Raw genomic sequence first — 27,844 nt, 5'->3', positions numbered from 1 at the left:
GATGTCGCCGAATTATCTATTTCAAAAGCCTGCGCGTTGTTGTTTAGGTCCTAGATAATATTTTAGTAGCTAAATGATTGCAATCTGTTGTGATTTCATTGCATTCTCTATTCTGCGTTGAAGGGATGTCCATTGCCTCCTCCCTAAGATGACACTGAACACACAGAAAGAGGGCAAGGAGACGTTGCGGAGAAGGGCAAGTACTCCGCTCCCCTCGTCTCATCAGCCCGGCCCGAGAGGCAGGGACCCGCCATCCGACCCCCGTCACCCGCCTCTCGGTCAGTCCGCCTCCTATCATCCCGGGGACAAGTCTCTCCACCTCCCAGACTGGTCTTCAGACTCGGAGGATTCCGACAGCTCCGGAGCGGAATGTTTGTACCGCGTTATTCTGCTAGGAGACCACGGTGTTGGGAAGTCAAGTCTTGCCAATTTATTTGCTGGCATACAGGAGAAAGACGCACACGACCATATAGGAGGTGGGTTTTGAACTCTCGCAATTTCAATTGATTTGATTATCTGTTTATTGTGTACTATGGAGTAGTGTTTCAGTGGTGGTATCATCCATGCACATTTCATCAATGGACATATAATGAGTCGGAGTAATTGTTCAATGAATAATGAATGTATGCGTCTGCTCAACAATGACTGTCAAAGTGATGGCCTCTGATATTGTCCTGGTCCTGATAACCTTGGCTAACCTGCCACTGTTGATTGATTCAACCCTGTAACTCTGTAAGTGCAGTGACTGACCTTCAAGCATTGATTGGCAGGTATTGATCCCGCATCGGTCACCCAGTTGGCCTGTGTGGTTTGTACTTTCTGACAGAGGAGTCCCCTTTATAGGCTACTGGTTTCACAATGAAATAATGCCAAATGTAATTAATGTGACTGTGAGATTGCTGTTGTCGTTGTTTATGAGTTTGTTGCTGGTGTTGTGGTTGTTGTTGTTGCTGTTGTTGTTGTTGTTGTTGTTGTTGCTTGTTTGAATGATTATTTGCTGTGTTGTAAGTGTGAAGGTGATTTAGTGTCTGTCTGTGAGAGAGAGATTGTCATGGTTGTTGATGTAGCACGGTTGTTGTTTGTTTGACTATGAGGTTGTCATTATTGATGTGAGATTGTTGTGTTGTTTGTCTGAGGTTGATGTAGGACTGTGAGGTTGTTGTTGTTGTTGGTGTGTTTTTGAGGTTGTGGAGTTGTGAGGTTGAAGTTGTGGTGAGGTCCTTGCCTCTGGTTGGGCGTGGAGGGGGGGTGGGCGGGTGAGGACTGTGTCAGTGCCTGACATGCTATTGTCAAGGCGGCTGTGTGAGATAGGGGCACCCCTGGAGGTCAGAGGGCTGAATTGATCTGAGAGGGGGCTGCCCCTGCTTCTTCTATCTCTTAGCCAGTTGTAGTACACTGTCTTCATTGTTGTATGTGTTTATTATTGTTTTCTTGGTGCTGTAATGGTGACAGGTGGTGTGGATAATGCTGAAACTTGCTTGTAGCCTACCACTCCACAAAAGAAGTTCCCTCAAGGGAAAAATAAAGTCATTGTATTGTCTTCTTCTTCTTCTTCTTCTTCTTTTTCTTCTTCTTCTTCTTCTTCTTCTTCAATGTTTGTGTGATGAATATTTGCCAGTAAGCTAATGAATAGTGTTTTCCATCAGTACAGCCTCGCATTAGCCTCTCCACTCATAGCACCTCTCTCTCCCTCTGACATCATCAGGACATATAGTACCCCTGTCTGCATCCTGTCTCCTTCGGACGGTCCAACTCTGATCTTCAGATTCTTCACCGCATTGAGATTTAAAACGGTTAAGGTAAGGGTTAGGGTTAGGGATAGGTAAGGGTTATGGTTAAGGTTAGGGTAAGGTTAAGGGTTAAGAGTTAAGGTTAGGGTTAAGGATAGGTAAAGGATTGGTAAGGGTTAAGGTTAGGGTAATGTTAAGAGTTAAGGTTAGGGTTAGGTTTAAGCTTAGATTTGGGGATAGGTAAGGGTTATGGTTAAGGTTAGGGTAATGTAAGGGTTAGGGTTAAGGGTAGAGTCATCACAAGGATCTCACATAGCATCTACCATCCTGTCCTGAGTGTCTCACACTGATGACAGCTGAACCGTTCAACCATCAAAAGATTAGCAGTAGTGTGGTGGGGTGTTGATGAGGGGAAAATATGCCTCTGAACTTGTTTAGTCAGCTATGGTATCAGTTGTCACTGTTGACAATGGCATTCAGTTTTATTTACATTTGCTGTAAAGTAATTGAATGACTTGCTCTCTTTTGGCCTTTATAATAATAATATTTAATATGACGAACTTTGTTTTGCAGCCTTTACTGAAACATTCATCCTTGGTTCGCTGCTTCTGTCCAGGGCTCAGATGTCATGTTTATCATATGATGATGAAGGAGCGAGAACACTGTCGCACCTCTTATATGAAAGGTGTCCGAGCTGAACATCAGCTTTGCTTTTGGATGTCATACATTACCAACCGGCGAGGTGATAGTCCACCAAACATAAACAGCACTGTCATGATAAAAGCAGTTAGCTGTCCTTATCTAGATGGAGATTTCAGACATGTTGAGGTATGATAATCCAGTCTGTTTGGTTGTTGTGTGTTGGTTTTAGTCTTCTGGGGTAGAAGTATGATTTAATCCATTATTGTTTCGTTGTTGTGTGCTGTCATTTGGTTGTATGTTGAGCAGTTTTGTCCGGTTGTTGGATGGTGAAGAGGTGTGATTATAATCTGTTTTTTTATGATGTTCTGGTGTAGAGATATGACATAATCTGATTGTATGTGTTTTCATGGTGTGTAGGGGTATGACATAATCTGATTTTATCTGGTTTGTATGATCTGCTGGTGTAGAGATATGACTGTTGTCCGGACCGTTCTGGATTCAAATAGTATTTGAAATATTTTTTTATATATAAACTCCTCAAAAAAAGTTTGGAAACATAATTTCAGTCGATTCTTCCTCCCCTTTAATAATACCAGTTGGTATTGTATTTTATATCATTGGAAAGCATGATTAGTCACCTTTACAACGAGGTTCAACTTGTAAGGATCATGCATTTGTGGAATGAGTAACACAGCTAAACGTGTGGGTAGCAGCCCAAGAAAATTGCAATATTCTTCTGTTGGTATTCACTCTCGTTTTGAGTTTCTTGTTGGATTGGATGATTGCATTCTCCCACAGTAATAAGGAAAAAACAACACATATTGGCCATTTTTACACTTTATTCATATATGATTGTTGTTTTGTCATTGTGTTCTGATGTCTATGTCATTAGCCCTGTCCGGACGGCATATAAATTACCTGAGGACCTCGGTAATATATGTTTTACCTGGGGTAATTCGGTAATTTTTATCCCGTCCGGACCGACCATGTCAGTGATTTACTCCAGGGACCCCAGTAATTATTCCGGCTGGAATTACCTACTGTGTTTCAGCAAACCCTGAGGTCCTCAGGTAATTTTGTTACCGTCCGGATCGACATGTCAGTATTGCATGATTTCGTGCGCGATATTAACACTAGCATTTCCGGTTTTGACGCTGCACATCATTACGGCTCTGCCTGCTTCACGTCGATCGTGACCTGGTACTAATTAGTTAGATCCCTACTAAAATATGGATGTGGTTTGGGACATTATTAATGACTCCCTTGAATCTCCACTATCGGATAACCAAACCACCTAAAAGGTTAATCGACGACGAAGTGACGATGGACTGATTTCTTCTTCTGAACCAGTTCTAGCGAATTTACCTAACATTAGTTTGTAAACTGTGCAGTTTGTATGGTCTGGATCTAGCACTCTATAAATCACAGTGTCTGACAACACACAGGGATGAAGTTAGGGGTGGGAATCGCAAGGTAACTGACGTATTGATAACCGTACAATATTACCCCCCGATAATCTATACATTGTAAGAGAAAATTCATCAACGATACATCCCAATATCTGTTAACTGATATTTCATAACGTGGTTCCAGTGTTAGCAGCATTCGGCAGAAACCTTAGTTTTCCACACCCCTGTACCGGCGAAGGTCCTTGAATGAATGAATGAATGAATGAATGAGCCCTCGGGGAGTTAAAGTTTGTTTTGAAATATAATCGTTCGAGACTTTAGATCTCGTATCTGTTTTTCCCTGCTTTGCGCCATTTCAGCCATTCATCTTCTTAATTTTAATAACATCAAAACATTCTGATAGAACATCGACATGCTAGAAACACATAACTACACATAATTAGATGCTCACACAGGGCCAAACGCGAACACATCCCAAAACGAAAGTATTTACAAATTATGAGTATTTCGTGATCGTTAAACTGCTGTTTATTATATCGAGTGGATACTTTAAAACGTAAAGTTTCGTGTTATGAAAAAAACGAGTCTGCGAGTGGTGTCGGCTGCGTTCGTAAATTCGCTCTGGAAATCTGATCAGCAGTCATGGAATGCCTCTTGTCCAATCAAATGACTTGTTGTTGCTACACGTGCGTTGTGTTGTGGGTCTGACAAAATATCCGGCGGGAACAGCTTCTTCTTCTGTGATGTTAAATGGCAACTTGCACGCGAAACGCGAACATGCATGGAGATGTTTTATTCCGTCCGGATCGGTCATTAAAATCACTGGGGTCCTAGGGTAAAAAAATATTACCGAGGTCCTCAGGTAATTTATATGCCGTCCGGATAGGGCTATTGTTTCTTCTGGTATTTTGATGATTGTTGACAGCTTGTCCTTTTGTGAAGCACATTTCTTAGGGGGTGTAATTCACAATTGTTCTTGGACATACTTATTATTAGTTGGGCTTGCTCCAGAAAGTGTAACTATTGTTCTTCTATATACTTCAGCCTATTATTCAAATTCTTCCACCTGCTACTATTCCTACAACTTTTAAGCTAATCATACCAATCCAACTTTAAAACATGCAGAGAGGTCTAACTCGCTATGGCTTTTGACTTTGATACCTAACTTTTAACTCTTTAAACTGTACAAACCTGAAAACACTTTTTAACATTGAGGTCTATGGAAACCAAAAGACGTTTGGTTTTTTTAACTGCTGCTTCTCTGACACATTGTAAGCTAGTCACATAATTTCAACTATAAAATGTGTCAAATTCTAAATTCCGTAAAAAAGTTTTTTGATACCTATTAAACGTTTTAAACTATTACGCCTCTCATATCCAGTTAAGATGGTGGAATGTTGATTAAGGCCAACTCTGTGAGCTCCTCTGTTACTACAACTGCCATGGACCTTTTAGGACTCCTAAATAAAAACAGGAGATGTACAGAACACATTCTTAGAATGATTACACAACAATTCACTCTCTTGGCTACCAGTTCTTCCCCCTAAAACCACTCTCAACCATTTAACCAACCAAATCTACCACTCTTAACCCCTCAACTAACCAGCCCTCTACCCACTCCACTGAACTACACCAGGTTCATCCTATCTATCTGTCTATTTGTCTGTCTGTCTGTCTGTCTGCCTGCCTGTCTGTCTGTTTATCTACAGTATGACTTTCTAACATACTATCTATCTTTCCAACCTTATATCTATCTAATCTAATCAACTACCTAGCCAGCTTCTGTTCATCCGTCACTACTGCTTCACTCAGTATACCCACAGTATAACACTCTATATCTCCCCTCTCTCATTTATCCATTATCTTTTTAATATAGCCATTAATCTATGCGGTCAACCAACCTATCTCACTTTCTTTCAACTACCTACAAAAATCAACCCTGATAAAAGCTTTCTGCTACCTATTGAACCGTTTGAACTGTTACACTTTTGGTAACTCCAAAAACTCTCATCCGATTAATCAACCAACTCTACCACTCTCTATCACTCAACCAACCAACTCTCTACCCACTACACTGAGGTACTCCTGGCTCATCCTGTCCATCTACCTATCTAGCATTCTATCCATCCATCCAACCAACCAACAAAACCAAGTTCTTATTTTATCCGCAACCATGATAAGACTATCTCACCCTAACCCTTTCAACTTCCCAGTAAATCTATCTATCTATCGGAACATCTTTAACGCTTTTCCACTAGCAAAATAAGATTTTGCAAGCCCACATAGTTTCTTCCACCTCCTTCAACTTTTAAGCTATTCACACAAATCTAACTTTAAAACATGCAGAGTCTAACTCCTGTTGCTACTCCTTTTGGTTTTGATACTTGTTAAATGTTTTAAACTATAGAAACTTGAAAGTGCACTATTTAACCACTATAAATAACTTTTAAGCTATTCACACAATTTAATTTTGGGAATGCAACCTTATATCTATCCCTAACCTTTCAATTTAGACATTTATACATCAACCCCAATATAAGATATCTATCTATATCTAGCCATATCGATCTAAGATTCTATTCCATCCAACCAAAATCTGGTACTCCAGGCAGGCTGGAAAAATACTTTAAATACTTTTCGATCCGGTTCTTGGCTTGTCTAGTCTAGTTGTTATTATCTGCTGGTGTGTAGGTATGATAATCCTAGTTGTTTGGTTGTAATGTTATTCTGATGTAGAAGTATGTAATCCAGTCATGTCTGGTTGCTGTCTGGTTGTTGTCAGCTGGTGTTGAGATATGAGATATGATGTAATCAAGTCTCATCTGATTGTAGAAGACACTTACGAGAGGACTCTGACTGTGGACGAAGAGGAGACCACCCTCATTGTTATGGATACCTGGGAGACGGAGAAGCAGGTACAGTAGGAACTATGGCCCAAACACTAGAAAGATGAGATTCTCTCATTTAGAAGTGTCATTTTTAAGCAACGTCATATAATGTAGTAATAGTATGTTTAACAGCCTGCTGTGCCATGAGCCTCCAGTTTGTTTACAAATAACAGTGAGACCTAGAGAGCTGTGTGTGTAGGGGGGAGGTACGGGACCGGACGTAGGACAGCCATGACTCTGTGTGTGTGTGTGTGTGTGTGTGTGTGTGTGTGTGTGTGTGTGTGTGTGTGTGTGTGTGCGTGCGTGCGTGTGTTAGAGTTGGCCGGTTTCCAATTTTAGAAACCGTTAAACCACCGTCCCCAAATTTACGGTTTAACCGTGAGAATAAAAGCGGGGGTGAAGCGGAGATTAACAAATCTATGAGCAACAATCCAGTACCAATGAATGAAATTAAAAGCACAGCCTATTCATAGCTTTCAGTCACGTGGTTTCTTCCCTAGCAACCACCAACCTGACGGGCAAAAAGTATCATAGCAACATCGCTCAACATGGCTGCCTACTATTTAGACCACCTCACCCATGAAGAACTATCAAGATACACGACGGTGATAGGAGTGGAGGATTGACACCATTCAAATAGTGTTGGATTCCCTGTCTTCTACTCTATCCGGACACGTTGGAATTATTATCATAACCCCCGGAGAATCAAAGTTATTGACCTGCAAAGGGTGCCTCCTTGACCGGCTTTTCCCGTGAATAACACCGGTTATGGAGGTGGTACAAACATAAGACTATTATTGCTTAATTCACCATCAGTATACGGTCATTTTGAGCCCTTAACCACCGCGCTGACACCCCGAGAAGATATACTTTTAATATGAAACTCGATCAACCGGGCGTTCACCGGCTGCTGGACGAAACTCCCAACTCCCGCTGTCAGCGAGGCGAGGGAATATTTATATCCGGGAATTCGCTCCTTGCTGTGTCCACGGTGATAGGAGTGGAGGATCGACTCCATTCAAATAGTGTTGGATTCCCTGTCTTCTACTCTATCCACACTAGAAATGTGGTTAAACCATTGTGTCTTTGTAAGTGAGGAGGCTGCCAGCGGAGAGCCAACATCTTCTTGGCTGCGGTCAGCCCTGCTAACATTATGCGTTTTTCAGGGTATGGTAACTGGAAATCATTTAAGAGCTTAGCTGTAGGAGAACATGGTATTATTTTCCCTAACATAACTGACAACATAGTAGAAACTGTTACATGTTAATCTAAAGTTGGACCCAGATATCGTGCAGAACACTGGAGACGGACACGAGCGTAGAATTCAAAAATAAAGATACTCTTTATTGAGACGTTGGCAACAAATAATTAAACTTAAACAATACAAACAAAAGTTGGAGGTAGGTTTAGACTCCCAAAAAATCCTAATAGCAAGAAAGCAATACACAAGCTCAGGAACAGACAATCGATAACTAACTTCCTATACGGCGAGGAACGTTACGACTCTGACACATAGTACTTACGTAAGACAAGTGAACAACCGACACAGAGGGAAAACACAGGTCTATAAATAGACCAAAACATGTGTAAAAACATGCCTGTGTGTCCGTCAGGGTAACGGTCACACACTGGAGAGGCAATTATTTTCATTATGTGGCGCTTCCTTGGAGTAAGATAAGTTCTATGAATAAAGTTCAGGTGAATCTGTTGATGATCAGGATTCTTGGAGGATCCCATAACTGTACCCCACACTTTGTCCCATATTATGGATCTATCATCAAGACCTAGGTCTCTAGACCATACTTTTTGTATTTGTAGAGATTTGTATGAAGACTAATTGAACAGAAAATACAACACAGATACCAACTTCTTGGTTTGACCCTCTTTGTATAAGATATTATGCAACGTATGAGGGTTGAGTTGTGTGTTCCAGGGGACACCATATGCCTTCATAGAAGACCTTAACTGAAGATATAGGAAGAAAGAAAAGCCAGGTAGATTATATGTAGTACATAAATCATCAAATGTATGGAGACCATTATTATCGAAGATATCTCTAAAGACATGTATGCCTTTGTCACTCCAGGCAGGAAAAGAAAAGGGTACACTTCCAGTTAGAAGTGAATAGTTTTTGAAAATTGGACTATTGGATTACTAGATGCCATTTTTGTACTGGTTTAGACATTTTCTCTGCTGCACGCCACACAGTGATAAGATAAGACACAATAGGCCCTAATTGTAACTTATATGTGACAGGGCATGGTTAAAAAGTCTGCAACTAGGGCAAAATCATTTTTCTGTTTTTTCCAGAATATGAAAGGGTAAGCTTTAAATTGATGTGTCATACATTGAAATCTGAAACAAGTTGAAGAAGTCATGGATATTTGAATGTTGATACCCCCTGAACCACCGTACTGAGATATCCAGCCTCAAAGTCTTCAGAGACGTTTTTCACAGAGGTAATGGGTGGGGAAAATAGCTGGTTAACTCCACCCTAAACACTCCCTCAATACAACCACACCCTCAAGACAACCACTCCCCCATTACACTACCTGTCATTATCTACCTGTCATCTGTCAGTGGGGTTGTCAGCTAACCCTCAGGAAACAAAATTGCAGGGCTGACACGCTTAAATAGCTAAACAATAAGAATAAGAATAAGAATAATAAGAATAATTCAAGATTCATGATTTTTTATTGCCATGTGTGCCAAAAGTTTATTACATCCCATTACAAGTACAAGAGAGTAAAATTCATGGCAATGGAAAACATTTGGCAAGATACAATTGAGCAATACAATAATAGAATGGTAAAAAATAGTTGTTCGTGTGCACATGTTGTCCGTGTGCACATGCATTTATCATTATAGTCCATAAAGCATCTAGTGGGACTTCGGCGTAGTTCCTTCCCATCACATCTGGGCATCAAAGCTGTAATAAAAAAACAAGACAGTACATTTAAAATGATTGCCCACTGTTACCAACACCACTTTTACGAAATAGCCTACTACTATCTTCATAAAATAGAATTGCTTATACAATGACAAATACCTGAAGTGCTGGTGACTCTCATCAAGGTGTCATCTCTCAGAACCTCTCACCTCCTCATTCTGTAACACAAATTTCAGGTCAGAGGTGTGGACACTTCTCTAGTGTAGGTTTTCCATAGACTCAGTGTACTGTACTTGTACTGAAGTAGGCTAGTGAAATAATTTCAATTCACAGTATTATTCTACAGCAAATCTACATATCAATGAATTAATCATTATTTTTGATTCCACATAACATTACCGTTCATTACAAAAGCATTTACTTTTTCTACAATCTATTACATCTCTAACAAAGCTAGCTAGCTAGCTAACAAGCTAACACTTGTTTGGCTAGCTAGCTAACAAGCCAACACTTGTTTGGCTAGCTGGTACACACAAACACACTAAAATGGTGCATGAAACATACTGTACTGTATGTTGCATGTTTAGTAGGTCTGCAACAAATGTATTTATTCATTATGTTTTATCTTTGACAATCTATTTCTTCCTCCCACCATCTCATTAGTTTTGGAAAGGGGTGGCATAATTGTGGTGAGCAGTTTCAGTGGTCTGATAAGTGATGCTAACAACGGGGCTATCTACCTTACTCACAAAACAACAAATAACTGTTTGGCTATCCTAAGTAAACAACACAAAATAAAAAATAAAAATAATAAAGTATACAACACATGTAACTCACTAAAACTTACCCAAGAACACAGCAGAAGGTCTGTCTGCAGACGACTGTCCCATGAAAGTGAAGTGGAGATCAATGTCTGAAATTCCATTGTCATCTGTCATCGTCAGATTCGGAGTTCCCGTTCGGAGTTCCCTTTATGTATAGTCCAATATGAAGGAGTTCATTAATTGCCCACTGTCGATATTTCTGCCTGCTTATGAAATTCTGTTGATAGCATTAGCGAGAGCTTGAGCCTCCATCTTGTAAACTTGTCAACAAACGCAGATGGCTCCTTACATACAGCTGGGGTGGGCGTGGCTACACACACTGCCACACTAATACCCCCCACCCGACTTTGCTAACTAAATGTAGGTATTTAGTGAATGTAAAACTGTTGGATATGATATCGAGTGGGTTCTTCCTCGCTTCGTTTGTCGTCCTATGCCAAAAACCAGAAAACACATTTTTTCACAACAAGACTTGTTTGGCTCGATTGCAAGGTTTCACAATAGCCGAGATGGGGACCTTTTAATGAAACCCTGTCACATATGTCGCTGTAGGGTAGACATTCTAAATCGATGTCTGGGCCTTCCATCCCAAATGAATTTTGAGACTAAAGAATGAATTTTGTCCCAATATTTGGCTAGAGGTAGCATGGATGAAAAGAAATTCACTTGTGGTAAAATGTCCATCTTAATAATAGAAACACGGGCCCGTAGTGAGTGAGGAAAATGTGACCATCTATTCAGGTCCATTTCTATACGGTTCAGAATGCCTTTATAATTTTTAGTAGTGATATTTGCTAGTGATGGATAGACATAAATCCCTAAGTACTTGAAATTCTTCACTATGGGTATATGAGAAGGTAGCACAGTTGGGTCTAATATTGGGTTTAATGGCAATAGAGAAGATTTCGTCCAATTAATTATGTAGCCAGACATAGTACTAAATTCTCTGAATGTCTCTAGAATAGGTGGAATAGAGGTGGATGCTTTATCTATAAACAACAGTATGTCATCCGCATACAGTGCAATATGGTGTTTAGTATCGTTAAATGTAATAGGAGAGATGAGAGGGTGATGAGAGGGTGTTGTCTAATCTGAGCTCGCGGTTCCAGCGAAAGAGCAAATAGCAATGGAGAGAATGGGCACCCTTGACGACAGGAACGTGAGATAGAGAATTGGGTGGAGATATTATTCCCTGTGACAATCATAGCAGAGGGGTTACAATATAGCACTTGTGTACATTTGATGAATTCTGAGTCAAAACCTTACCACTCAAGAACCATCCATAAATAGTCCCACTCTAGACGATCAAATGTCTTTTCAGCATCTAAGGATAAGACAGCACAGGGTGAGTCAAAATCTCTGGCAGCATGAATAACATGTAACAGGCGACGCATATTGTCTGTTTAATTAAAAATTAAATTTAAAATTAATTAATTATTTGTCTGATGCTAAGCGAGTTCTAATGAAACCTGTCTGATCATGGTGAATTAGTTTGGTCATGTATGATTCTACTCGGGTGGCTAATACTCTTGCATACACCTTAATTTCTGTGTTTAAGATGGATAAGGGTCTGTAATTGCTACACAGTGTGGGGTCTTTATTAGGTTTAGGTAATACTGCTATTATAGCTGTGTTGGCGTCTCTAATAAAAGCACCCTTTTCGATAGAAAAAATAATCATATCCCAAAAGAACTGGCCAAGTTCGTTCTCAAAAATCATGTAAAACGTATTATAAACAAAATAATAATATATAACAAAAACGGCATTAATGAAAATGGCCATAAAACCGTATCCTACAGACCGCAATGTTTGTCTATTCTTCAAAACTATTCTAGTTTTTTCGCCAGAATGTTTACTTTTTCAGGCTTCAGCAGGGCACATAACAGACTTGCTTGACTTGCTTGCTGTGCTGAAAAAGTACTTTCGGGTGATCCATTTGATTTGTACCAGAGAAGGGGATCCTCGTCTCCGTTAATCACAAGCTCGTGAGTTTAGGCAGTCATCTCAGATGACTATTTTCTTGAGCTAGATGTTGATCAAAATAGTTACAACAGCATGCAAACTGCAAATGTTTCAAGCTAACGTTAGCTAGCTAGCTTAGTAGCTACATATCCAACGTTTTGTGCTTTGAATTACCGTAATAACCCTATCTGCTTTCAGGAACCATTGGAATTCTTTCGATAGCACATATAGTTTAGGAATATGAACAACACGTGTAAAATGGCGGTTTTATTAAGGTGTTTATTATATATATATAGCATGGTTTTAATGACGGTATTGACAAAAAACTTTGCTATTTTCAAAAACCGGGGCTTACGGTATAACTGTAAAACCGTCTAAGCCTAGTGTGTGTGTGTGTGTGTGTGTGTGTGTGTGTGTGTGTGAGAGAGAGAGAGAGAGAGAGAGAGAGAGAGAGAGAGAGAGGGGGGGGGTGCAGCCATGGCTGTGGGGCCTAATTACTCCTAGTATTGATTACAGCTGGGGAGTGGATGATGGAGGCCATGTGTTGTCTTCCATCCTCTAATAGGGCTTTCACACCGCCAAGAAACCGGTCAGCGCGTTCAGAAAAATTAATTGGTTCGGAGCCTGAAAAGTTAGTTCGCAGATGGAACCAGAAAATAGTGGTTCTCAGCGCGAACCAAAAACTAGAACCGTGACGTCGTCATTGGGTGTGTCATATTCTAGAACGAACTTCGGTTGAAGAGAGGAGAGTAGTGTGAACATGTTTAGTGGCACCTGGGCTATCCTGGATCAGATCGAGCTGGCTGATTTCTCCTATACGACTCAAAATCAGCCATATAGATCTGATCCTGGATAGCAAAAAAGAATCAGGATCATTCTGACCCAGATTCAAAGTTTTGAACAACTGGGCCCTGATGTTTGCACAGAACAATGGATCAATATTTGCACCCCACCCCGCCTCCAGGGCTTGGCTGTACATTACCGGCAACTGCCTTATCATTACCTCTCCCCTTTTCTGGAACAAAGAACATTTCTATTAAGGTGCATTAACTCAGACTAACAGTCTGTCACTGTTCTTGTTGTTCTGTTGCTCCTTCCTTTGTCTGTATTAGTTCTCTTCTGTTCCTTCTAAACTGCTGTCCACCTGTTTCCACCATGTATGAACATGGCTCTGAACTCAGGCCAATGACCGTTGCTGGCCTCCAACGAGTCCTGTCCCTCAACTTTACAGAGTAGCTGGGCCTTAGTAATGGCAGAAGCCCTGAACTGGGCGTTCCTGTCAGTTGAGTTTTCTCGCAGATGGTCATCCAGAGGTGTGTTCCGGTAGTCCAATAGGGCAAACGGGGGTCTTGTTTGTCAGCCTTTGCCTTCTTGAGCAGTGACTTGCCCACTTGAAGAGCCTTTTTTCTTTTTTCTTTTTTTTTGGGGGGCGGGGTATTACGGTGATGATGTGGCATTTGAATCCGTATTCCATGCTGAAGCGAGCAAAATCAGCTGGCCTGGCCCATTGTCAGGTATGGTCTGACTCTTCATCTGGTTCTACACAACAATTTGTTTACCTTGTTGACTTTAATGCAGCTGGAGTAGTAGTTGACGAACAGGTGGTATCGCTGGAATATGTCTGTGCCAACTTTCTGTGATGGTCTGTGATGGATGAAGTATTCCATGTCCTATCATGGATTCTTTGAGGCTTTGTCGTCTGTAGGTGTTCCACGTTGGACATCTAGAAATGAGGTCAGTGATTTGTGCTGATATTCCTGGCCAGGACATGTGCCTCTTGTCAGCCTTTAGTTTTTTTCTATGCCTTGGTGGCTGGCATGCAGTTTCTTCTATGCTATCTGGAACCAGTCTGTGTTCCACCGTCATTTGACTCCTGCAGTACTAGTACGGCATTGCCTCTCCTGGCACTTTCTGGTGTTTCTCAGTTCATCCAAGCAGTATCAACTTTTTCACAGCTTTCAATGCTTGGTCTCTTTCAGTTTCAAGATTTAAGATTTAAGATTTTAAGCCTGGCGTGTGCTAGAAATGTGTTTCTGGTAGTTTCTGCTTCAACCTCAATGTGTTTCTGGTAGTTTCTGCTTCAACCTCAATGTGTTTCTGGTAGTTTCTGCTTCAACCTCTGTGTATTTCTGGTAGTTTCTGCTTAAAGCATCTGCCACATATCGCTCCCTCCCTTGTTTGTATTTCACTGTCACATCATCTTTTGCAGTCTGACTGGGGGTTAGGGTTAGTTTATTCATTATAATTTCTAGAGGTTCAACTTCAAACTCCCTGCCAAATACGTATTGATAAATGTTGTCACAACACAACACAGATTTGTGTGTCTGTGAAGGCTTTGGAGGCGAATGCTATGGGGTAGGGCTGGGACGACGCGTCGACGTAGTCGACGTAATCGACGTAATCGACTACGTCAATACGTCGACTTGCGTAATATGCGTCGGTGCGTCGCAAATAAACAACATGGCTGCGACCAGTGGAAACATGGAGGAGGCTACTAGCTAATGTTACACAAGCAATGTAGCTCACCACAGTTTGTATGTCTTGTCTTCTGGTTTTTCCTGCATAGAGAATTATGAGGCCTCCGTCATATTTCTAGCCGCCTCCAGCTCTCGACAAACTGACGGTCGTATTTTCTACAAGCGTGGCACTCGTGGATTTCTGTCATTGCAATTTCTGTAAAACTGCAATTGCGGCACTACGCCGACGTGGTGGCGGGGGCGCTGTTTCGCAAATAAGTTAGCTTTCGTTTTTGCTAGCGAAATAGCTGATAGTTGATGTTGACTGCTCAAGGAGAATACATATTTGAAAGTACAGAATGCCCGAGAGCCTTATATTGCATTATATTACATTATATTTTGAATGGTCATCTGGTGCCTGAATATTGTGTTTTCCTTTACATAAATAATGACATTTCCACCATAAATTGATGCAGAAAGGGCACAAATTGGTGCATATCAATTCACCAGAATGCAAGAAATTAAGTGTTTGGACCCCCAGACAGCCCTGCTTCATGGGTCCCCCCCCGATGTCAAACACCACTGGTACCACCTCCGCCTCATTTTGAGCCAGGAAAAACCCTGATGGCCAGCTATTACCCAGAGTGCTTTATAAAGACACTGTTAAACAGAGAGAGACAATACAGCCATTATTTTGGGGGAAATTAAGTGATACATTAATCGAACAGCAAAAAAAATAATCGTTAGACTAATCGGTAAATTAGTGGTTAGAGTAATCGACTAATCGGAAAAATAATCGCTAGATTAATCGGTAGAAAAATAGTCGTTTGGGACAGCCCTACTATGGGGCAGTCATCTTATAATAGCACTGCACCTACTGTACCCCACAACAGGATGCATCCACTCTCAGCTTGACAGGATTTGCTGCATCATAGAACTTCTGAATGGCAATCTCTTGTATGCAAATTGTCCATAGGGACTTTTAAAAGTGCACCATTTGGAACTTTCTCTGTCCAATTTCACTTGCCAGTATCCACACTCCGTCAAGTGTGCTGAATACTGCGGCTCCTGGCATTCTTGTCACAGCATCTTTGATTGTTCTCATGGGGACGTGTTCTCTTTTAGTGTAACTAAACGTTAACGTTCCAGGGTGTAGTTGACTGAACACTTTGTGAAAGGGTACAGACGCTTCAGAAGTGGCACTTTCTCCTCTTTCTGAAAGATTACGCTTGGAATGATCAATACAGTTATTGAAGCACAATTTGTAAGCTGTCTTTTCTGTTTCTGTCTGTTGTCCAACCTATGCTGCTATATCCCTGTTTGTCCATTCTATGCTGCTATGGTGCGTCCTTTGAAACTCTACCAGCGACCTCACCCATCAGCCTCTCCCATACCTGTCAACCCTCCCGTTTTTCCCGGGATTCTCCCGTATTTTACCTTTCTTTCCCACTGTGCTCCCGTTTAAATATGTTCCCGTAAATCTCCCGTATTTTTAACCTATAATAAAATATAATTGAACACTTAATTGTTAGACGTTAGACGCATGCGCACAATCGCTATATCCATGTCAGAGTTGACTTGTCTCCTCTCGTTTCTTGGGCTGCGTTCGTAATTTTGCTCTGAGAGTGCCGGAACGCACACTAGGTGCAACGTCATAAAGGGACCAAGTAATTTGATTGGATATTCCATGAGTGGTGGTCAGATTTCCAGAGCGTTTTTTACGAACACAGCCTCGATTATCGCTGTTTTGAAATGATCGCTGGTAGCTTTGCGCCGCTCTTTTCCCATTGACATCATTGTGTCAAGTAATGTATAAATAAATGTGCTGAATTTAGATGCCCTTTTGTGTTTTCATGCAGGGATGTTCAAAGTATTTTACTTTCAACCAGGTATCTGATTCTGACCACCTGTAGTCACTTACTTAATGTAGGAACTACTTAATTCTTGTTGCACTGAAGCAGGTGGTTGATTGACAGTGTATAGCTTTGTCTAAATGTAAGGGGTATCCTATGGTTGTCTAGTGCTGATGTTAGGATTGACTGTGTGTACAGTCTAAATCACATGTGTCAAAGTCAAGGCCCGCGGGCCAGATCAGGCCCGTGAATGAGTTCTCTCTCGCCCGCGGGATGATATTTAATTACTATTAAAACCGGCCCGCAGTATTATGTGCCCGCAGCACCATAATACTACAAGTCCCAAGATGCACTGCGAGTGCATTGGCGCGTACCGAGTGCCCGCGAGCGAGCGCGACCCCGCGTCTTCTCTTCACTTCAGTACTCGTCATGAGCAGCAGCAGCACAGTCACAGTGGAGGCTGAAACATCGCCGTCAATTCCCGAGTGTTCCCGAGTGTTCCTGAGTACACAGTTTGCTGACAAACTCGGCATACTTGCTGCCGAATTCAGGCGGAGATTTTCCAACTTTGAAGCCCAAAAAAGCAGGCTTCAACTGCTCAGCAATCCATTTGCAGTTGACGTGGAAAGTGCACCAGCAAATCTCCAAATGGCGCTGATTGAGCTCCAGTGTAATGACACACTGAAGGCAAAATATGAGTCCGTGGCGCTGCTGAGTTGGCTCGTTTCATCCCTGACACAATGCCTGAGCTGCGCACCCAAGTTGCTCAGACGCTGTCTATGTTTGGCAGCACATACGTGTGTGAACTACTGTTTTCGTTGATGAAACTAAACAAAACATCACATAGCATCTTGGGCATGTGCATCTTACTGATGAACATCTGCACTCAATCCTGAGGATTTCCTCAGCTCAGAGCCTGACCCCAAACATTAATGAACTTGTACTCAATATGAGACACCAAGTATCGGGCTCAGCCTCAGACAAGTGAGCAGAAATAACTTGGACTTGATATTTCTTTGAAGGGAATACATTTTTTTTTCTCCAGTTGAATGGACCCAGGGAAATGTTGCCTAAGAAATGAACTTTGCAAAGTACACGATTTCTGTCCGCGGTGCAGTGGCGGGGAGGGGAGGAGGGGCGGGGAAGGGAAGTGGAGTCGGTTGGAAATAGGGGTCTTTTTTTTTCTTTCTGTTTTGCACTTTTGCAAGTTTGCACTAACTTTTCTAATTTTATTATAAAAGACAGTCATTGGTGAGGATCAGAGCAGCACACTGATTTGTTTTTAATGCATGCTGCTGTTTCATTTTTGCATTTATCTTGCCATTGAGCTTTGAAGGAAAATTACATTTAGCTGTTTACATTTAAAAAAAACGTTTTCAATTTATTACTGAAAGAGCCTTGAGAAAATATTGCAACTGATTTTATTTATGTTTTACTTAATTTAATTGAATGATTAATGTTAAGTGCAATATAGGTTGTGTTATTGGTTCAATATGTGCAATAATTGCGAGTTTTAATAAACATTGAACCAGCCCGGCCATCCACTTGTACATTTTATTTTATTTTGGTCCCCTGTGTATTTGACTTTGACATGACTGTAAGGGGTATCCTATGGTTGTCTAGTGGTGATGTTAGGATTGACTGTGTGTACAGTCTAAATGTAAGGGGTATCCTATGGTTGTCTAGTGGTGATGTTAGGATTGACTGTGTGTACAGTCTAAATGTAAGGGGTATCCTATGGTTGTCTAGTGGTGATGTTAGGATTGACTGTGTGTACAGTCTAAATGTAAGGGGTATGGTTTGTGGATGGTGGGGGGGGGAGAGGATGACCCGGGGGTGTGCAGGGGGGATATCCCTTATTTTCCCTTATTTTTTGGAAAATATCCCTTATTTTCAAATCCCAATGTTGACAGGTATGGCCTCTCCTAGACTGCGTCACATTTAGGGCTAGGCTACACGACGACGAAACGATGACGAAACGCAATTTCGATCTCTGGCCACACAAGCGTTTTCTCATTGTCATGCAAAAGAATCTCTGGCCACATGGAACCACGTATTCAGGTACACTGGGCATGCGCGTACTGGTAGACCCAGAAAATTATTAAAGTATATGTAACGGGTTCGGCACAGAGGGAGACAGACAACAGGACTTGGCGGTTTATAGAACGGTTTATTTCTCAGCACACTGGATCAGAGTCATTTGGTACTGAGCCTCGCTCAGGGGAGTACGTCACCGCTGGTTCGCTGCCCAACCCTTTCGGTCGCGGCTCGACTGCAGCGCTCTCCGGTTACTCCCTTTAATGACTCTTGGCGGTTTCTCGCCCGGCCGCCAGCCTACTCCCCCCCCCCTGAACGGGAGAGGAAGTCGGCCACGACCATCTGCGCCCCCGGCCTATGCACCACCGTAAAATTGAAGGGCTGCAGCGCGAGGTACCAGCGTGTGATCCTCGCGTTAGAGTCCTTCATACGGTGGAGCCACTGGAGGGGAGCATGGTCGGAGTAGAGGGTGAACGCGCGCCCCAGCAGGTAGTACCGGAGGGCGCCGACCGCCCACCGGATGGCCAGGCACTCCTTCTCCACCGTGCTGTACCTGCCCTCTCGCTCCGATAACTTGCGGCTCAGGTACAGCACTGGGCGGTCGGCCCCCTCCACCCGCTGGGTCAGCACCGCTCCCAGCCCCCTATCCGATGCGTCCGTCTGCAGGGAGAAAGGGATGTTAAAATCGGGAGCATACAGGACAGTTTTTCCACAGAGAGCAGCTTTAATACCCTCAAACGCCACCTGGCACGGCTCCGACCACTGGACCGGGTCTGGGGCACCCTTCCGGGTGAGGTCGGTCAGGGGGCTGGCCAGCTCCGAAAACCCTGGCACGAACTGCCGGTAGTAGCCAGCCAGTCCCAGGAACCGCCTTACTTCCTTCCGGGTCCCGGGCCGCGGGGCGGCGGCGACCGCAGCGGTTTTATCTATCTGCGGTCGCACCTCCCCACCGCCCAGGACGTACCCCAGAAAGCGGATCTCCCCCCGCCCTATCACGCACTTCGCTGGGTTGGCCGTGAGCCCCGCCCGCCCCAGCGACTGCAGCACGGCCGCTACCCGCTGCATATGCTGCGGCCACGTATCGCTGTAGATCACGACGTCGTCGAGGTAGGCCGCCGCATATGCAGTGTGCAGCCCCAGGATACGATCCATGAGCCGCTGGAACGTAGCCGGGGCCCCGAACAACCCAAACGGCAGCGCGGTGAATTGGTATAGACCGCGCGGGGTGGAGAACGCCGTTTTCTCGCGGGACCCTGGCGACAGCGGAATCTGCCAGTATCCCTTCATACAGTCCAGGGTCGTATAAAATGTAGCCCCGCCAAGCCGGTCCAAGAGCTCGTCGACCCTGGGCATTGGATAGGCATCACACAGCCCCATCTCGCTTGGTCACAAGCACGATAGGGCTGCACCAGTCACTGTGGGACTCTTCTACCACGCCCAGTTCCAGCATTGCCTCCAATTCCCGGCTCACCACGTCGCGTTTGTGAGCCGACAGCCTATACGGCCGTGTACGCACCGTAACGCCCGGTTGCGTATCTATGTGGTGTTCTATCAGCGTGGTGCGCCCGGGTAGGGGGGAAAACACGTCAGCGAACCTCTGTTGTAACTCGGCCACGTCCGCTCGCTGACCCGCCGAAAGATGGTCTCCTAAGTGGGCCGGGGTACTAATTTTAGACTTTGGGACCTCCGGTCCGAACTCATCCCTCTCGGGAAGTAGCGTAACCAGCGCGACAGGGATCACCTCGGTCCATTTTTTTAGGAGATTTACGTGATATATCTGCGTGCTATCCCCACGATCCGAACACACCACCTCATAGTCCACCTCCCCCACCCGCCGTGTGACCGCGAACGGCCCTTGCCACTTAGCGAGTCATTTAGAGCTGGAAGTGGGCAGTAATACAAGGACCCTGTCTCCCGGTGCGAAAATGCGAAGCTTAGACCCCCTATCATACAGGCGCTTTTGTTCGTTCCTGGGCCTGGTGCAAATGCTCCCGTGATATAACCCCTAACGTGTGGAGCTTTGCACGCAGGTCCAGGACCTATTGTATCTCATTTTTACTGTCGCTGGACCCCTCCTCCCAGCTTTCTCTAATGAGGTCCAGGACGCCGCGAGGTTTGCGCCCATATAAGAGCTCGAATGGGGAAAACCCCGTGGAAGCCTGGGGGACTTCCCGCACAGCGAATAACAGGAGGGCTAGCCATTGGTGCCAATTTTGACTATCCTCGTGAACGAACTTACGGATCATTGATTTCAGCGTCCGGTTGAACCGCTCGCACAGACCATCGCTGGCCGGGTGGTACACGCTCGTCCGGACCGCTTTAATATTCAACAATCCGTACAGCTCTTTGAGGTTGCGTGACATAAAATTCGTACCTTGGTCAGTGAGGATCTCTTTCGGGATCCCCACCCGGGAGATGACCTGAAACAATGCCTGCGCCACACTCTTCGCGGAGATGGAGCGCAGGGGAATTACCTCGGGGTAACGGGTTGCGTAATCGATCAAAACTAACACAAACCGATAGCCCTGTGCACATCGCTCTAATGGGCCGATAATGTCCATTCCAATACGGTCAAACGGGGCCTCGACCAGGGGGAGAGGGTGTAGCGGCGCCCGCGGGACGGCCGGGGTTGGCTAGCTGACATTCGCGGCAGGAGGCGTACCACCGGCGCACCTCCGCCCGTATCCCCGGCCAATAGAATCGGTCCATTATGCGATTGAGTGTTTTATCATACCCTAGGTGGCCCGCCATGGGGTTATAATGTGCCGCCTGGAATATCGATTCCCGGCGGCCCCGGGGAACCAGCAACTAGGTGATATCCTCTTCCCTGCGAGTGTCACGACTCACTCTATATAATCTGTCCCTAACCAATGTAAAATATGGGGGAGCGAGCGCCGCGTCTGGCCATACCCGTGCACCATCAATTACCATCACCTGGTCATAGGCTGAGCGTAGGGTAGCGTCACGAGACTGCTCGAGGAGAAAATCTCCCACCGGAGGAAACACCGGCAGCGGCACCTCGGGTGGAGGTGCCTCTGCCTCCTCCTGACCCTCAGCACCGTCTGCCGCCCCCGCATCAGCGCAGAGCACGGCGCCCGCCTCACACGTCCCTGGCTGTCGTGCATGCACCCCTGTTGTCCCCGCTACTGCCCGTGGGAATCCCGCCCAGTCTAGACCCAAGATTAGGGGGTGCATGAGGCTCGGACTAACCGCCGCCTTGACACTATATTTTCTCCCATTATATCTAATCTCTATGGGGACCACCGGATATACGTGAACATCCCCATGCACACACAGTATTGACACCTTCGATGCCCCCACCAATGCCCCTGGTCGCACCAGGTGCTGGTGGATCATAGACTGTAGGCAGCCCGAATCCAGCAGCGCCTGGCACGTACCCCGCTGCATCCTTACCCGGATGCGGTATGCCTCGCTCGGGTCCGGGGAAGGGGTGACATCGTCGGCGGTGCGGACAGCCCGGCCGACCTCCATAGCCGTGCACTCCCGGCGGAAGTGGCCAGGCTGGCCGCACCGCCAGCATCCCTCCTCTGCCGCCTGTGGGGTGAAGGGCGCGCCCCCCTGCATTGCCTCCGCCGTCGCTGGCCACCTGACCCGGGGAGCGGGCATCGGCCTCTCACGCCGTGGCCCCGCCACGGGTCCGGTCCGGGCAGACCCCATCCCCTGGCGGCGGGGAGCTGGGACCGGGACCGCGGCGGGTCCCGCCACCCCCAGGTCTGGTGAGGGCAGGTGGTTCTCGGCCAGGCCGATGGCGGTGGTGAGGTTGGTGGGCCGGTGGCGTTTTTCGATAACGATGACGCGGACACCCACAAATGTATTGTGATTTACTTAATGCTGTTCAGCACTTGGTTACATTCAATGCATGACTTGTGCTATATAGGCTAAATAAAATTATGAAAGCGGCAAGTAACAAGTGTGCGCATCAAAGGTCTAGGCATTAGGCACGTAACATCCATATGCTGTATAAATAAAGTTTGATTGATTGATGGATGTGCGCATTGCGTGCGACCCAACCATTCAGCGCAAGTCTGCTATAAATAGCCTACACTTGATAAACCAGTGCTGTGATATTATTTATCGTCTTAGAAACATCTTAGCAAGAGGCACTTATAACAATGATCATACATTTGATTATGCATCAGCTCTTTTTATACAACCTCAATTTACACAGATGAATAATGTATACATGCCATATCTTGGATGCAGACGTAATGTAAGTGGAGAGGAGATTGATCGGGACTGCCGAATAGAATGAAAATGAATGAATTTCTATTATTTTACAGTACTGTCTCAATTATACTGTGGGGCTGCAGCCCGAAGAAAGATCGGCGGCGGAGGTGGTGGAGCAGGTCGCCCTGGAGAGGTTCGTGGGGGGCCTGCCGGCGCGGACCGCTGCCTGGGTGGCCTACCACCGGCCCACCAACCTCACCACCGCCATCGCTGGCCACCTGACCCGGGGAGCGGGCATCGGCCTCTCACGGCGTGGCCCCGCCACGGGTCCTGTCCGGGCAGCCCCCATCCCCTGGTGGCGGGGAGCTGGGACTGGGACCGGGTCCCGCCACCCCCAGGTCTGGTGAGGGCAGGTGGTTCTCGGCCAGGCCGATGGCGGTGGTGAGGTTGGTGGGCCGGTGGCAGGCCACCCAGGTAGCGGTCCGCGCCGGCAGGCCCCCCACGAACCTCTCCAGGGCGACCTGCTCCACCACCTCCGCCGCCGATCTTTCTTCGGGCTGCAGCCACCGCCGCGCCTGGTCCAGCAGCCGCTGGCCGTACAGAAACGGCTTCCCGACGGCCTCCAGGGTCAGGGCACGGAACCGGCGCCGGTGCTCTTCCGGGCTCAGCCCGAGCCGGTCCCGAATGGCCCTGACCACTGTCGTGTAGTCGGCCTGGCCGGCCGTCGGGAGACTAGCCAGCACGAGCTGCGCCTCCCCGGTCAGCAGGGGCCGGAGCTGGTGGGCCCACTCGTCCTCTGGCCACACGCTGCTCCGGGCCACCCCCTCGAATGTCTCGAGGTAAGCCTCCGGGTCGTCCCCCTCCGTCATCCGCTGCATTCGGATTCGGGTCCCACCGCCTGCCACGCCGTGGTCCCCGTTCCCCTCCCGGCCCCATTCCGGAGGTCCGGCCCGGAGGTCGGATGATGGCCCGGAGGTCCGCCCGGTCCTCGGCCTGGGCGCGGGCCATGTCCACCAGTGCTTCGTGGCTGACCCGCGCCATAGCCGCCTGCTGCTCCTGAAGCTGAGCCAGGTGGGCGAGGATATGCCCTAGGGGCGACTCCATGCCCCCGCCCATCCGTCGTGTCGGTGTTGTGATGTCGATGTTGGGTCCGCCTCTCCTCTGTGCCTCACGTCGGGTGCCACTGTAACGGGTTCGGCACAGAGGGAGACAGACAACAGGATTTGGCGGTTTATAGAACGGTTTATTTCTCAGCACACTGGATCAGAGTCATTTGGTACTGAGCCTCGCTCAGGGGAGTACGTCTCCGCTGGTTCGCTGCCCGACCCTTTCGGTCGCAGCTCGACTGCAGTGCTCTCCGGTTACTCCCTTTAATGACTCTTGGCGGTTTCTCGCCCGCTTCCTTGTTTCTCCGCACTCCTGTTCCTACTGCACTCCCGGGGGAAAACAAAGCAACACATTAAGGCCCTGTCCACACCTATACGTTTTTTTTATAAAAGTGGATTTTTATATTCGTTTTGGGGGGTTCGTCCAGACGCAAACGAGTTTTTGCCCCCTGAAAACGAAGATGTTTAAAAACGCCTGCCAGAGTGAAGATTAAAAAAACGCTGTATATTCGGCGTATATTTTTGATGTGTGGACGAGACAGACGGAGCTTTTTGTATTCGTCACGTCATCATGCCCGTAGATTTCTCCCTCCAACGTCATATCCTGGCACCAGTAACTACTTTGTTTACAACAGGCAACGGTGGTCGAGGCTACACAAGCGAGGAAAATAGATGTGAACAAAGTGCTTCTAGTTCTTTCACTGTTAACTTGACTTTTAACCTGTTTACAGATAAATGCGCAGTTAATGATCGAGAACATCGAGAGACAGAGGCGTCTGATTGGCCAGCGGGGCTATGGGGATAAAATTATATCGCCGACTACTGGTGTGGAATGCTCAATGACAGCGTTTATATTGCGTTTAAACATGCTGGTGTGGACGGTAATATTTTTATATACGAAAAACGTTTATCAAAAAAACGTATTGGTGTGGACGTAGCCTAAGAGGGCGCTTTGATGAGGACCTAATTGGCATCAGCCGGTGCCAATTACGCCCCCATCCCCTTCACCAACCGTCCTGTGGCTCCCCCTGCAGGTCGAAACGCGCCATGCTCCCCACAGTATAATTGAGACAGTACTGTAAAATAATAGAAATTCATTCATTTTCATTCTATTCGGCAGTCCCGATCAATCTCCTCTCCACTTACATTACGTCTGCATCCAAGATATGGCATGTATACATTATTCATCTGTGTAAATTGAGGTTGTATAAAAAGAGCTGATGCATAATCAAATGTATGATAATTGTTATAAGTGCCTCTTGCTAAGATGTTTCTAAGACGATAAATAATATCACAGCACTGGTTTATCAAGTGTAGGCTATTTATAGCAGACTTGCGCTGAATGGTTGGGTCGCACGCAATGCGCACATCCATCAATCAATCAAACTTTATTTATACAGCATATGGATGTTACGTGCCTAATGCCTAGACCTTTGATGCGCACACTTGTTACTTGCCGCTTTCATAATTTTATTTAGCCTATATAGCACAAGTCATGCATTGAATGTAACCAAGTGCTGAACAGCATTAAGTAAATCACAATACATTTGTGGGTGTCCGCGTCATCGTTATCGAAAAACGCACCCAATCGCCGACCACACGACTCCGAAAATGAAATTAAAACACCCTCCCAGCGTTATCGTCTCAGCTCACGAATTTGTCAGAGTTGTGTAGCCGTGAGGTGCAAACAATATCAAATCTTCACCGTTTCAGACAAATCTGGCGCCGTGTAGCCTAGGCCTTAGTGTTCTCCACAGTCCCGGGGAAACATCAACGTGCCTCTCACTTTCTAAACCAAATTGTCAGTGACGTATTACGCTTTTTGGGGGGTTTACAATGGTTATTTATCCATTAAACGGTGTATATTATTACAAAGTGGAGCATAGTGGCTCGACAACAATATGATGGCTATCACATGCATAAAAAGGTTAATTTTACAGATGAGAGCCAACATTTCAATGGTGTCACCGTGCATCTTATATTCATGTTTAATTTATTCAGTTACCACACACATTCGGCACATTTTATGAGGAGAGGAGCAAAACAACAGTTTTGACAGTATAGTCTAATTCCATATTACAGCGTGGTTTATACTGGTATAAATAAAACCATGTACACCACAACTAGTCAACAACTGCCCACAGCGCCAACAACTGATTATGTAAGACGACGAGTCGACTATTCTGTTAAACCGTTAAATGTTCAAGGCATGCATATGATAGCAATTTACTGTATAGTTGTTGCTAGCTTGATTAATGCTTGATTGGTCTGTGGCATCACTGCATTGTAGCATCAATTGATAGATAACCACTGTAAACCATAGCCTAATACCAATTTGTTTTTCAAAGTGTGAGGCACTGCCGATGGGTCAGGGTGCAGTTTGAAAAGACGCTCCATACAGGCACATAGGTCTATGTGTATCACACCTAATTATCAACTAGGTCTAATAGATCACAAATGACCAAATATTGACGTAGACAAAACTCACTCAAAAATCAGTCGCTACGCACACATTTTACTGGACCGGGGCAACCCGTCCATTATTAAATGCCTCAATCATGCAATAGTTAACATCGAGCGGTGATGTTGTCTAAGCTCAGAGACACATGGCATACATAAACCTATCCACAACTATAGATATTGTCATTTCATTTGTAATAAATGTGACACTCCACAGAAATCCAAATGCCTCTGTGCTGAATATGTTCTGCCGCCTGTGATGCGCAACAGAGAACTGGCTAAACTAATGCTAAGCGCTATACGTAACAAACTGCAAATGTAAATAAAACTGGAGACAAGACATTGTACCATTGTACCTAGGATTAGGACTATAGCTAGGAATGTTATCTATTGATACAGCTGCTGTTCAGGCTTTCTTTTTGATAGCTTTTTTTCTGATTTGTTTATGTCAGGAGGAAGATGAGAAGTGGGTACAGGACTACTGCATGCAGGTGGGCACCGCTTACGTCATCGTCTACTCCATTACGGACCGCTCCAGCTTCGACAGCGCCTCGGAGCTGCGCATCCAGCTCAGACGCATACGGCAGGCGGAGAACATCCCCATCATCCTGGTCGGCAACAAGAGTGACCTGGTGCGCAGCAGGGAAGTTGCAGTGGAAGGTAATGTTCATATTAACACACACATACACACACACACACACACTCACACACACACACACACTCACACACACATACACACACACACATACACGCACACACACCCACAAACATACACACTCTCAAATATATACACACTTACAAACACACACACACACACACACACACACACACACACCCATAGGCACACATTGTATTTCATTGTATTATCAAAACCTAATTTGCGTTCCTTCATGTCATAAAGCACAGCATTATGTACAACTAGAACACTGAATTCACTGAAGTATGTCGTAACGTCGTCAGTTTTTGCCATACAGCTACAAGCTTTTCATAACAGCTGACATCTTGCCAGCTGCTTGGCTTTCTTGTCTCACACACACACACAGACGCACACAAAGACACACACACACACACACACACATAAACTAATGTTCATGTTCCCCCTCCTCTGCTCTCACTTTTAGAGGGCCGCGCCTGCGCTGTCGTCTTCGACTGCAAGTTCATCGAGACGTCCGCCTCGCTCAACCACAACGTCCACGAACTCTTCGAGGGCATCATCCGGCAGATCCGGCTCCGGCGGGACAGCAAGGAGACCAACGAGCGCCGCCGCTCCGTCTACAAGCGCAAGGAGAGCATCACCAAGAAGGCCCGGCGCTTCCTGGACCAGCTGGTGGCCAGGAACAACAAAAAGATGGCCTTGAAAGTACGTTCCAAGTCCTGTCACGACCTCGCTGTTCTCTAA

The 27,844-nt window shown here is 45.5% G+C and overlaps 1 protein-coding gene across 1 annotated transcript; it reads left to right on the top strand.

Annotated features, from left to right (window-relative positions):
• Nucleotides 1-148: 148 nt before the first annotated feature.
• Nucleotides 149-27,844, top strand: rem1 (RAS (RAD and GEM)-like GTP-binding 1; the record flags this gene model as incomplete). The annotated part of the gene is made up of 4 exons (XM_080534003.1): nucleotides 149-476; nucleotides 6,614-6,696; nucleotides 26,898-27,105; nucleotides 27,567-27,844. 4 exons carry the CDS (start codon nucleotides 149-151, stop codon nucleotides 27,842-27,844), a joined length of 897 nt encoding a protein of 298 aa, XP_080390129.1.

The sequence above is a fragment of the Nansenia antarctica genome (assembly GCF_963989245.1).
Source record: "Nansenia antarctica genome assembly, chromosome: 6".
NCBI classification, from domain to species: domain Eukaryota; kingdom Metazoa; phylum Chordata; class Actinopteri; order Argentiniformes; family Microstomatidae; genus Nansenia; species Nansenia antarctica.
This window is presented reverse-complemented; position numbering and strand designations above follow the sequence as displayed.